Source organism: Aulonocara sp. 'chitande type north' Nkhata Bay, linkage group LG12 (genome assembly GCF_057382095.1).
Source record: "Aulonocara sp. 'chitande type north' Nkhata Bay isolate Kocher_YH1m ecotype deep benthic linkage group LG12, A_spYH_male_GT1.1, whole genome shotgun sequence".
In the NCBI taxonomy this organism is placed as follows: Eukaryota; Metazoa; Chordata; class Actinopteri; order Cichliformes; family Cichlidae; genus Aulonocara; species Aulonocara sp. 'chitande type north' Nkhata Bay.
Genome location: NC_141355.1, coordinates 36,662,114 through 36,675,368, shown reverse-complemented (window position 1 = coordinate 36,675,368; position 13,255 = coordinate 36,662,114). Strand labels below are relative to the sequence as shown.

Here is a 13,255-nt window from a genome sequence, read left to right as displayed (position 1 = left end):
ATCCAACATCATTTTAAGGTTACGCCGAACACATGAAAACACGGAGTGAGTCGCTTGTATGAGTGACACTCAGGCAGTCTGAGTCTAATGCTCTACAGTTCCTCCTTTTCTTTTCATTTCTATGTAGAAAAACTATTTTGGTCCGAAATCGATCTTTCCTTCTCGTCTTCGTCCGCCGCCTCTCAGACTGCTTCCATCCATCGTTGTTACCAACCTTCAGCTCACTCTGGCCGGCGGTGCCCTCTGAAGAGCTGATATCAGAGCTGTCTTGTTTAAGAGCTCCAGTCTGTGCTGCACTGGTGTTTGAGCTCTGCCTCCTGTTGTCCACATTACACCTGAATCACCGTGTGAACGCATTTTGAATTTTGCAGGAAAACTGTTAAAATGTGTCCAAATGGGTGAAAACTGATTGTTGTTTTTGTGAAACAACAACTGATTCAATTTATCATTGACTTTTGATTTTAGCTAAGTGACAGACCGAGTCCTGATGCCTTCCGCTGCTTCTTCGACCGCTGTATTATGGAGGCATTACCCAGGATTACTCGGCTTATACGCCAACCTCCCCACACAAACAAATGCCCAAAAGTTTGCCTTATACTGAAGCAGAAGTGCAATCGCAAAAGTCAATATGGTCTAAAAGCTGCTCCGACTTCTCATCTCTGATCCTGCCATAAGAAGAGCGAGCTTAGAGGCCGGGGAAATAAGACGAGCAGCTTTTCAAGATTCACAGAATTACTTTTAAAGTTTAGAGATTTAAGCTGCGAGCCTCCCTTTAGACTTGAAAAAGGAAGCTTTGTTCTCTTATTTAAACTCTGCATTTTTGGAAATTCTTACATGTATTTTGGCATTTGGAGGAAAAATTTCTGCCTTCAGTGTGTAAATTTATGTCCAAGAGATTTGCATAATGGCAACTTAGAAATTATCCTAATTAGCGAGTGGATAGTCTCCAATTGTATTGAAGATAAACGGTGCCATATACAATGAGCCAATTCATTGTTCCCTATTAGAGGAACGCTGGGAAAAAGAGAAAAAGAAAACGACCCCCTGCTGCGAACATGAAAATGGAAACCAAGCGTCCAAACTGGCAGGACGTGACGGCGGATCAGCCAAAAGCTTTGCTGCCGATAAATCAAACAAGGCAGCACTCAAAGATAAGTCCGAGCTGCTCTGCATCTGCTCGGCCCACCCGGATTAGAACTTGTAATCATGCTCACCTCCCGGAACGAGGCGATCCCGCCAAACAATAGAAACATCTTTAATCATGAGAGAAGATGTCAGAGCCACGCGGATTTGTTTTGTGTTTCTCCGGTGGGGTGGGGGGAGATTCTGAAGGATTACAGGCTGCGTCTGATCTCTTAAAGATACAAATAAGTGGCGAAAACATGCGTGTGATTGTTCTCTTGTGTGACGGGAGATAAAATCTGTTAGAAATGAGCGAGAGCAGCAGGGGCTTACAGAAGTCTGTTCCCTCGCCGAACAACCGCCGCCGAGCACAGATTGATTTGACGAGGCCGCCGAGAGGTGAACCCAGCGACGGCGAGCCAAACGGGAACGCCCACATTGCATTTTATCCTGCAGGGTTCAGGTTAACGATTTTGGAGAGGGACGTGTCTGTAAAACTGTAGCTGCTGGATGGTCTGGAACGCCTCCTCTATCCAGTACACCGTGTCGATTCCTACATGCATTTAGATGAGGGAGGAGAGGCGGCTGTAGGAGGATGAACAGGTGCAGTGTTTGTACAGGTGTGCCTCAGAGGTGGAATATACAAATCTTGTCCTTTTGATCTTGTTTCAGTCATTCAAGATGAAAACTTGTTTGTGCAACTCATCACTTTGCATCACGCCAAATTAAAATTGACCCTAAACAGAAAACACGATGAGCACCTGTTACACCTGAAGCAATGAAATTAAGGAAAAAAAATATTTTATGAATCAGTTGTGCGACGCGTCGTATTTAACTGACATCGCTTCAGGCCTGTGAGATCTAAATCATCATTGCTGTCAGAATTTGCTTTTCCCCCCACTAACGGGGGACAAAGATACTTCTAAAAAGTATTTACTTTTCTTCAAAAAGCCCTTTCTGGGTTCTTCCAAACCACAGAATCAGGGTTGGGGCGAAGGAACTTCAGCGAGTTGTAATAATAGTTGATACACCTGTGGTCTCAACTCCTTCCTCGCATCTCTGGTAAGAGGGGCTACGACACAATGAGAAAGGGGGCTTGATTGACAAATGAAAGCGTGCGTGTGCACTGCTGGATCGTCCATCGTGAACTGCAGCATATTCAAAGCCTCTTTGATAAATCTTTGCTGTATAGTTTTACTCACAGCATCCTGATAGACTGATATCCAAATATGGTCAAAATTCCACCACAGACAGAAGGAAATGACGAGAACATGAAAGTTTGTCCAGAACTAAACCTGCAAACAAGGATTAACCACACTGAACTCACCATGTTCAGAGCTTTAATCTCCATCGGGTTTCCAGCAAACTAGGCATAGGGGCAAAGTCAGATTCACATCTACCCCTTTATATGGAAGATTCATCGATTTAACAGGAGAACTGCAGCCAAAATGCATGTAGGAGACTTGAAAATGTCTTTGTTGCCAAAGGTTGCAGAAATGCACCCTTAACCAAGCGAGTGAAGGACACATGCGTCGCTGCTTCTGTTTCACACTCTGTTTTGCCAACCAGCCGTTGCACAGCATCTCAAACATGCTCAGCTTTCAGTTCGAGCTAGACGGGGCGACACTTAAGACAGCCATCCTAACATCAGGAACATCTTGCTCGTGGTGTAGTGGTGGAGAGACTCTAAGCTTCTCTTTAAGGATAAAAAAGGAACCAAAGTGAGTATTGATTTTGGATGTTTTTTATTCATCAGTAACATTCTATAAAGAAGTACATTCACACTCACAGTATGATACAGGACCTTTTACATAGTCTGCTGCAAAAACAAGAAAACTACTGATCTATAGGTTGTTGTCTTTCTGCAGGAGAGGTACCAGGAGCTGCTGGAGTCAACTAAAGCTGAAGAGCTGTGACATTTTTCCAACACTTCTAATGAGAATTAAAGTTTAAAAAAAAAAAAAATCCAATAGTTTTAGTCATCTTATTGGAGGCTTCCTAACACATCTGCATGATTTAAGGCTAACAAAAAATAAAACAAAAATATAGTAACAAAGGGGGGGAAACATCGCCCCAAGACAGAGAGGAAAGAGCACAGAAAAGTTGCAAATGTAAACAATATAAAACAACATCATCCTACAGATCCTGGGACAGTACTTCCTGTTTTGCTGCACTTTCAAAATAAAATAAAGTGCATTAATAACACTGACTGTCCCTTTCACTTGTTTTTGGCTCTGATGGTTCGCTTGTCCGAGCTATAGACCCATCCACCAATACACATGAACAAGATGTTTCTGAGAATGGCTGTCTCACTAAATGAAGAATGAAAAGAAAGTAAACAAATAAAACAAATAATTAAAAAAATAAAAACCAAAACTTAAATGAAGCAGTTTTTCCAAAAAAAGGCCCCAGTAAAGGCAGGCAGTGACATGAGCGGAAAAATGAGGTGGAACAGAAGCATCAAGCAGCTTTAACTCCAAACTTACCTTCAGCTAAACACAAATTACCACCAACTATATTCATTACAATGTGATATGGTTCATGTGTGCACGGATGAGTGCCAAGGGAAATGCTCACTTGCTGACCTAAGGCGGATAAACAGCAGCACAGTGAGGATCAACAAACATACAGCCCTTTAGGATTGTATGGATTCAAATATATATAAAAAGAAAGAATAAAACAAAAAAAAAAAAAAAGAATAAATCAAAATTTCCTCAATTTTTGACCAAAAATCAACATTTAAACAAGAGAATGTGCCATCAGCCAGTTGTATTCAACATAAAACTATTAAAACAATAACGAAAGTTAGAGTCAAGTCGAGCTGTGGCAGCTCCCTATCAAAATCATCATCCTTTATATGAGTGGGATCTACTTTAATCACTTGTTTGGTCCATTGTTGTGGCAAAGAAAGAAAAAAAAACCCCACATCCTTTCATTAACCATCCAAGTTTTTGTATCCACTATAATTTTCTAAGCAGGTAAATTAACTGCATGAAAACAGAGTAAATCTGTCATGGATAAAGGAAAGTTTTTCAAAGAAATCCTTTTACGTAACCACACTCGCTCATTTTAGCGGATAAATTAGTCACTTAAAGGTTAAGATTACCTATAACATGTCGTAATCCGCCGTGACATCGGGTACGGGGAAGGCCAATAACACATTTTCTGATTCGACCTCATAAAGTTACTCAGAGATCTTTAAGGGTTACGACGGGCACCCTGTTATCCGCGCTTGATAGAGTTAAAGTCAGATTTTATGGAAGTTCCTGTAAAGTAAATCAGCACACTGGTCTTTTTATAAAATGTAGTTCCTTTGTTAAAAAAAATTAAATAAAAATACTGTCAGCTGTTGGTCATCAAAGAGGATTAAAATCAACTTCCCCACCGTCTGGCAGCAGGCACAAGTACAAGTCGCCAACACCAGAAACACTTAAATCACAAACTGGATATTTATTAGGGTTTAACGCTCAGAAGCAGAGCTGCAGGGGACCAGCAGGTGGAGCTGGAGCCCGATATCGAATCACGGAAAATAAAACCTGACCCGATCCGGTTTTTAAAGTCGGCAGCGGGCTTTAAAACAACAAAACACTAAACTAACCAACTGATGGCACAAACACGAGCGAAGAGGCTGCTCCAAAATTTGCTGCAAATTTTTTCATGCCAGCCTGAAGGAATGAGTCCCAACAAAGTGGGTTCTGCATCAGCTCGGTACAAGAGTCCCTTTTCTTGTTTTTTGGCTTCTTTTTTGGTTTTCGTTTTATCCAATTTGAACTTGTATAGATTTTTATATTCCTTAAGTAATAAGTGAAGACGATAAAATATTTCCACACTTACATTCAAGTGCTTATAGGGTTATATTGCATTGTCATCTTGTCTTAATCTACTCTAAGATGGATTTGCATTAAGCCTGCGTGTTTGAGATGAATTTACTGTAGAGAGAGAGAAAAGAAAAAAACACTCACTCTCCTTTAGAAAATAAAATGTTTCAGGATTAATCATTAAATATATTCCATTAATTATAAACAGCGTGTCTAAATCACCTATCAAAACATTAATCAATTCACATTTAAGGAGCAGGAAGAGTACAGAGGCACAGAAGCTTATTGCTGCCACAGATGTGATAAATGTAGAAATACTGCGCTCAGATATTCACATTGCTTTAACAAGGCTGTGATCTGTGTTAGGGAAGAAGGGGAGGGGGGGGTGAACCACAAGCAGTCTGGTTAATGAAGCCAAATCAGAAGAACTAATCATCAGGTTATGACGTCGGCCTCCACAGTAAAGTGCTCACTCCACATGTGAAGAACATTTGAGGCTTCGGGAAAACTATTGTGCAACGTGTGAGGAATCTTTGCAGTTTCAATGGCCGCGCAGGGGCGACAGTATCGCCATGTAAACAAACGGCAACGAGCCATAACTTTGGAAGTTCAAGTTTGCTTTTTTCCCCTCCTCAAAGTGGAGTTTGTTAGTACCAGGGCTGAGCGATGGTTCGACAGACGTCGTAATAATACAGGAGCTGAAAGATGGGTGTGAGATCATCTCAGCTACATGTTTCAGTCCCTAACACCAAATATATAGCACCAACTCTCCGATATGGTAAATCATGCAAAATAAAACATGTTTACAAAGCTGCGAGTAAAACAGACGCTTTCGGACCAAAGAGTTCCAACAATCAGAGCTTTTTTTCTTCCTTTCTGATGAAAACTGAGTTGAATAGAAAAACTTAGAAAAGACAGACCAAGGAAGGAGCTGTGGGGGTTGTAATTTACTACGCAGTAATACTGTCCTTCACTGCCTCACTGTGAGTGACTCCTTGATGTACAGGACTGGTTTAAATCTATGGATCTTCCCAGGAACGCAGCTGGACTTCACAGTGATGACAACCGTTATTTAGCTCTCTCATTTTGCCAATGCAATAGTTAGTGTGTGCCCGTTTTTCCATTTTATTAGCAAACTACGGAAATGCTCCAACTCGGCTCTGAAGTCAGAAAAATGACAATATTTGACCTGATGAGTCCAAATCAGGTTCTTAAAGCCTGGACCAATGTCTCTGTGTTTTACTCTAATTTTATTTATCTGTTTATTTGTAAATATACAAGTTGTCAGTGCTGCCACAGCAAACACCAACGTCACTAAAGGCTCCTCTTGTGCTGGAGTTGTCTGTAAACTTTATGGCCTCATTCCTGAAGTGCAGACATGCAGAAAGGTGCGACTTCCTGTCAGAGTCGAAGGAACTGCAAAAGTCCGAAAGCAGCTCAAGCGTTTGGCTGAACACCGAATAACCCGCTTTATTAAGACGACTGTAATACTGTTAAATTCAAATGGTGCTATAATGAATTTGCTGCAAAATTTAACACCACGAAGAAAAAAAATATTCTTATGACTCCTGAAATTCTTTTAATTAGATGGCCTTTGTATTCATTTATTCACCAGTCAGAAACTAAATAACTGACATTTAAACATCACTCAGCCCTTTGTAGTACCAACCACGTGACATTTCATATTGCTTTTAAACAGCAATTTCATCCAGCTCTTGTCCAAGCTGGACACAGAAGTTTTTGATTCTCACCAAACTTTTTTAATGCACTTTTATTCAAAGTGTAATTTAATCCAAAGTGCCTCACAATGAGCACATACCTCTGACTGTTCTGTGTTAGTACCTTGCTCCAGCCGCGTGGAGAGAGACGTGTTTATGAGTGGACTTCCATCTGACTTGCATAAAGGTTTGTTCCAACGGGACATTATATTTTCATTAATAAGCCTTCTGTTAAACTTCACTGCATTGAATGCATCGACACACCTGCTACTCCTTCGCTTCCTATTTTAACCACAGGAGGAGCAAAAGCTGCAATTTGCTTTTTTAAAATCATTATTATTATTAATAATATGATTCATAATGACAGCATAAGTGCATCTAAATCTTCCAACTAACATTAGGAAACAACACAAATCTGGCTGATCATTGGTTTTAAATGGCCCACTGCTGGGTCCTTGTGGCATAGGAGCTTCTGACCAGAGGTCAGGTGAGGGGAGAAGACTGGGATTGGGGGGGGGGGGGGGGGCAAGAAGAGGACAGACTGGGGGAGGCAGGTGGCTCCACAGTGTTGGGTCCTCACGGTAGAGACTCCTCTAAGACTTGCCTGCGTTGGCCACAAATGGGACTGAGCCGAAGAGATCCTCTGGAGGAAGGGGCTTGGCTGCGGCAGGCGGCGGTCGGTCAGTTTCCACGCTCGTTGTCCTCTCCGCTGGCTTTTCTGTACATAAAAGATCACAATTAGATATCTACAGCTACGAGGTGATAGAAGTAGTTTTGAAATTAAATATTGTTGCATATGATTGTGGGTGTTACTGATAAATGTTCCCTCAAATATGTACAGACTCCCACAGCTCTGAGAATACACTCAGTAAGAGCACAATGCCCAAAATCTGCTATTTTAACAACAGAAAAATGTTTATTCTCCATCTGGTTAAAAAGCTAAATAAACACGGTGATACACAATCATGTGGTTCACATGCCAGATTTTTCCCTTTATCTGAAAAAGACATTAACGAGGAGCTGAAATGTTTACAGAAAATTTCTCCGTCTACGGCAACACTTTTCAAACAATCACCTCTTTTCTTTCTTTTCTTGAAATGACAAAAGAGTTAAAACGTTAGAGTTCACTTGCTTGCTCTGAGCATGTCAAATTCCCGGTCAAGCAGCTCCTCCTCGGTCAATTTAGAAAAGTTGTCCTCTCCGAAAGGGTTCCAGCCTGACATATCGGGAGGGTTGCTGACTGCACTGCTGCAGCTCTGCAAAGGAGGGGTGACCCCATCTGTGGACAGCAGAGGGTTCCTACGGCAGAGAGGGGACAGCAAACAGACCACGTTAGAGACAATACCAATCAGATATTTCTAAGACTTCACAAACTGCATGCGTTTTCCAAACAACCGATAGGACTGAAAAAACCCAATGCTGAAGTGAGAACAAACGGCTGAGGTCACGGTGCTTGCATCCATCTTCAACATACAGATGATTAATGTAAATCCCATTTTCACATCACATAAAAACTTTCTATATGCTTAAAAATGGAAAGAAGGGAAATACTCTCACATGTAGAAGGAAACCAATCTAATTTCACTTCCACAAACAGATTCAAAGGACATTACCTGGGGTTAGTGTATGAGGGATCTACAGGAGATGGCCCCCCCATCTGGCAAGTACCAGCTCCAGTTCCTGTGGTGGGTGTGGTCGCATTGTAGGAACCCAGAGGGATCTGGAACTCAAGAGGGGAAGACATATAGGGGAGAGGCTGCTGAGCAGGATGATGCTGCTGCTGCTGTGGATGTTGTTGATGATGTTGCTGATGCTGCTGTTGTTGCTGGACAAAAGCCTGTTGGTACTGTTGCAGCTGTTAGGGAAGGAAGAGAGGGAGAAGAAGGGGGGGAGGGAATGAGGGACGGACCATTGATTTCATGGCGCATTATGATGATGAAATGTTGTTAGAAACCAGTTCTGGATTTGGAAAGCTGGGGACACGGTGGAGGGGAGGGATGAGGGAATGAAAGTCAAAACAGCACATCGAACACCAAACTGAACACATCAACTAATAACGACTAACTCAAACTATGGCTGACAGATCAATTTTCTGGCCAATCAGAGAGTCCGAAACACTTCGAAACAAGATGCTCAAGTCAGTTAAAGTTCTGGGGTATTGATCTGGTCAACCACACGTGGGAGATTCCAGGAGACAATCGTTTCAGGAGAGCTGGACAGGGCCACAGAAGGCCCTTAACCCATCAGCAGGGCCGGTATCGACTTCTTTGTACAAGGTGGAACAGGATGAACACTGCCAGAACCCTACAGAAGGCCACTGGTGTGAATATTTCGGACCAAACAACCAAAAAGAGACTTCACGAGGTTGGCAGTTCCAACACTGGCACCCTGTGCTTTTCACAGAAGAGAGCAGGTTCACCCTGAGCACATGTGACAGACGTGAAGGGGTCTGGAGAAGGCGTGGAGAATGCGATGCTGCACGTAACATCGCTCAGCATGAACAGTTTGGTGCTATGGTCCATGATGGTCTGGGAAGGGATATCCATAGGCAACATCACCCTAACTGCCAGAAGGTGTGAGGATCAAAGCCTTGGACCCACAGTCAAACCCTACACTGGAGCAGTGGGTCCAGGGTTCCTCCTGGTGCACGACAACGCTTGGAGGATACAGGAATTGATAACATTGACCGTCCCTTAACGCTCGCCTGACCTAAATCCAATAGAAAACCTCTGGGTCTTCATGTTTAGGGTCATCCAATCACTCATGATCTGGGAAGAGATCCCAGAGGACACCATCCATCACCTCATTAAGAGCATGCATACAAGCACACAGGGGACAAGTACCTTTTTAAGTTGCTGCAATGAAATTTTTGCAAAATGGACCAGTCTGCTGCATCAGTTTTTCACTGATTTTCAGTGCGTCTTTGAATTCAGGGCTCTGCAGGTTAATAATTTTAAGTTCTATAAAATGATGTAGCAGTTTTACCCAGTCCATATCAGTGCAGATATCTAGCATAATTTGTTCCCCCATTGCAGTCTCATGTGTTTCCAAAGTGTTCCTTTAATTTGTTTGAGTAGTATATAAATAAATTCTGCAAATGACGACGAAATGAAAAAATACAGTTTATGGTTCACCTTTTTCTCTAAATCCTCTAGTCATCCAACACTTTCTCCACTCTCCAAGTTTGTAAAGCAGTTTTTTCCACACTGCTGTTGTGCATTTAAAGTACCGCACAAATGAAACTGATCCAATGTCATTAAACCATATTACAAATGTGCAACGCGTCTTCCTCACAATAAGGAGCAGGTCTAAGATCGGTGTGGAAATGCTGCTTTTTAAACACTAAGCAGGTATCTTGGGAATAAGAACAGTAATTCTGAGCACTCGCCTCTTCCCCCGAATATGAACCGCTTCATATGTCAGAACGCAACATAGATAAAACTGCTCCATTTCACCCTCTGTTCGATCCCCTCGTGGCTTCGCTCAGACCAGATTGCCTCTGAAATAAAACAGATGGTACGCGCTCGGTGGGAAACAGACTAAAAATTACGCCGCCCTTACAGTGCACATTTGGAGGACCTGTGTTTGTGTGTTTGATTCAGTAAATACTAGTTTTCAGAATATTTGGACAGATTCAGTAGGAAGTTTGAGCGTCTGCTTCCAATGCTGCTTGGCACAGACGTGAGGAGATTCGAGGGAGGAGGACTGGCTGCCAGTGTTTGGAACAGAGAGCAAATTTAGGCCATTATGACATTAAATGAAATATTCAGCTCCGTGTTATTTCACGCTGTGTCTCCATGTGTTTCGCTGTCATTTGCTCAAACTATTTACTGCAGTTTTGGATAAAGTCTTCTGCTCTGAAATGCTGTCACGTTTTTTTTTTCCCAGTCGCTTGAACAAAAAGCAAATTCAATTTGATGGCTGTCGATTCAAGAGCAGACTCCACATAAGCCAAGCCGCACAAGGCCAAAAAGGGGCCACATGTTTGTTGATATGGCCAGAACAAACTGAGAATTTGAAATTGAGATCTGTCCAAGTCAAGTATTACCTTCTTGATTTTTAAATATTGAGCATTGGAGCTACATGACTACAGGTAGATAGACTGGGAGCCATTTCTGCTGTTTGGTGTCTGGGTCTTGGCTGCAGACCCAGCTCTCTTCAGCAGGAGAAACTGCATGAGCACTGGAAGTGGTCCACAGGTGCGCAAAACAAAGATGTTGAATTAAACTAAACGTCCTTTTTAAACATAACGAATGCAGTCACCAAAGTTTAGGGTATCTTATTGCATCACTGGGGGTTTTGGCGTCACATCTAGACCTCTGAAAGGACTCACCATGGCGGCGTACTGAGCCTGAGCAACCTGCTGCTGATACATCATCTGCTGCTGCTGCTGCTGCTGTTGGAGCATGGCCTGTTGTTGCTGCTGCTGAAGCATGGCCTGTTGCTGCTGCTGTTGCTGGAGCATGGCCTGTTGCTGCTGCTGCTGCTGAAGCTGAAGCGACTGCTGCACAGCCTGTTGGTACTGAAGTCAAAATTAAAAAAAAAAAAAAAAGTTTGGAAAACATTGCCTCCAAGTGATGGCTTAAAAATGACTGATGCGTAATAACTGGGATCATGGTGTGACGTACCTGGAGGTATTGGAGTTGATGTGCATTTGCATGTTGTTGCTGCACTGCCTGGTGGTGGTGATGCTGTTGTAGCTGCTGCAGACGCAAATCACCAGGTTGTAGCTGCTGCAGGACTCTGTGTTGTTGACTGCTGGCCTGTGGCTGAGGCTGTTGCTGAGGCTGAGACTGTATGGATGGTTGCCCAGAGCCAGGAGTGGGAGCTGAGAGGTACAGATGAACAGTGTTTGTTCTTTAGACTCCAGAAAAGGAAATAACAAGTAAATCTAAATTCAGGATATCGAGGGGTTTATATATTCAGATATCACATGGTGACGAGAGCTGAGCCGGTTGCTGATTTACCAGTCAATCAACATTCTGCCTACATCCACAGATGAGGATGCAGGCAATGAGCAAAACATTGCAGCATTATCCTCATTTGGAAGATATTTAGTTCGGGAATTTATGCATAAATAAATAATCATAAATAATTTTCAGTAATTTTAAGAAATGTGTTTTGGTTTGTTTGAAAATAATATGTGTATATAGTCTGTACTGTATTTAGTCAAAATAAAGACTTTTAACAAACTCCTTTAAGACATTTTCTTAGATATAAAAATCCATCCTACTGATGTTTAACAAACCTTTCTGGCCGTTGCTGACGGGTGCTGAAGGCACGGTCATCTTGACAGGGGTGACAGTGTTAGTGAGAGGCAGGACATTACTGTTTGCAGCCTTTGGCCGCTGTCTGGGAGCTATCGATGTTTCCGTTGGGCCCACAGAGTCTGTGATCCTGTAAAGGAGGAAGCAAAAGTGTCCCTCAGCATGTGCAGGAAGAACTGTACTATGTGCGTTTGTAACAGCTGACAGGCTGTGATCTCAAGAGGTAAAAAAAACAAAAAAACAACAACAATAAAATAAAAAATGAATACATAAGATTAAAGTAATCCATCATTTCCATTTTCAGTTTATACATAATAAAACTGTCGGTGAGCAGCACCTGGCTTTCGTCAAGCTCTTCTTAGCAGCGACCTCGCTGGCTGTCAGAGGCTCAGGGAGTGACGTCGGGATGGGAGAGTTCTAGATAAACAGCAGGGAGGTTCATTTTAATAAGCCAGTGAGGAAAGGCTAAAGACATGCTGACTGTTTTATGCCTGTGACTTACGAAGAGATTTGGCACTGGACAGTCTTTTCCAGCTAATTTGAAGGCAAAATAGGACACTTGGTAAATGTCAGGTCTCTTCTCCTGGTCTGGTTCGAGCATATATCCTGAAGAAGATTAAAGATCACTTTATACACTACAAGAGCAAGATTTCTACAGTTAATTAAAAGGAAGTTTCAGTTACTTGAAACAAAAGTAAAAAGTAGACAGTTGAAAAAAGAAACTATTTGAAACCACTCATGCATTTGTTCACTGACCTTTTGCTTGTTGGGCAATTGTGTAAACCACTACACTATTGAGCTGCTGTAATATCTTGTCCTCTTGATTGTTTTGCTTTGATGTAGTTACTTATCTAAGGTGGAAAGTTTTTTTTTTGTTTTGTTTTTGCTTTCTTTTATTCTTTGCTTCGAGCCCTGTGTACAGGAGCTGCATGCAAAAAGATCTTTCGTTAAAAGGGTTGGCGTAATAAGCAAATGCTTCAGCCAATACCTTTTGATTAGCCTTGTCTCATGCTTTCTTGCTTTGTGGTAGATCTTTGTTCTGTATTCATTGAGATAATTGAATGCTAATCAATAAAATCAAAATCAAATCAAATCTCGTCTAAATTCCTAATTCTTGACCCTGACATTATAATAATTAAGAGAAATCTTTTCTTTTAAAACTAAATATTTTTAATCCAGAACAATGAAACAGTAACCAGCAAACCCACTCTGCAAAGTAAGTAAAGCTAAATTAAAAATATATTTATATTAAAAAAAATACATTTAAAAAAGTTTAACTATATCAACTCTGGTGCAGAACAACATGTATTTGGCATGTATCGTCTTCCCT

At 41.8% G+C, this 13,255-nt stretch overlaps 1 protein-coding gene across 1 annotated transcript in view; it reads right to left on the bottom strand.

Moving 5' to 3' along the window:
• Positions 1-13,255, bottom strand: part of bmp2k (BMP2 inducible kinase) — a 57,249-nt gene that overhangs the window by 4,452 nt on the left and 39,542 nt on the right. The window contains exons 8-15 of the mRNA XM_086315455.1: positions 12,428-12,531; positions 12,263-12,342; positions 11,907-12,055; positions 11,287-11,486; positions 10,992-11,180; positions 8,272-8,513; positions 7,791-7,957; positions 7,263-7,376 (exon numbers count right to left, since the gene is read on the bottom strand). Of these exons, the coding sequence (XP_086171581.1) occupies positions 7,263-7,376; positions 7,791-7,957; positions 8,272-8,513; positions 10,992-11,180; positions 11,287-11,486; positions 11,907-12,055; positions 12,263-12,342; positions 12,428-12,531 (1,245 nt within the window). The remainder of the gene's footprint in view (positions 1-7,262; positions 7,377-7,790; positions 7,958-8,271; positions 8,514-10,991; positions 11,181-11,286; positions 11,487-11,906; positions 12,056-12,262; positions 12,343-12,427; positions 12,532-13,255) is intronic.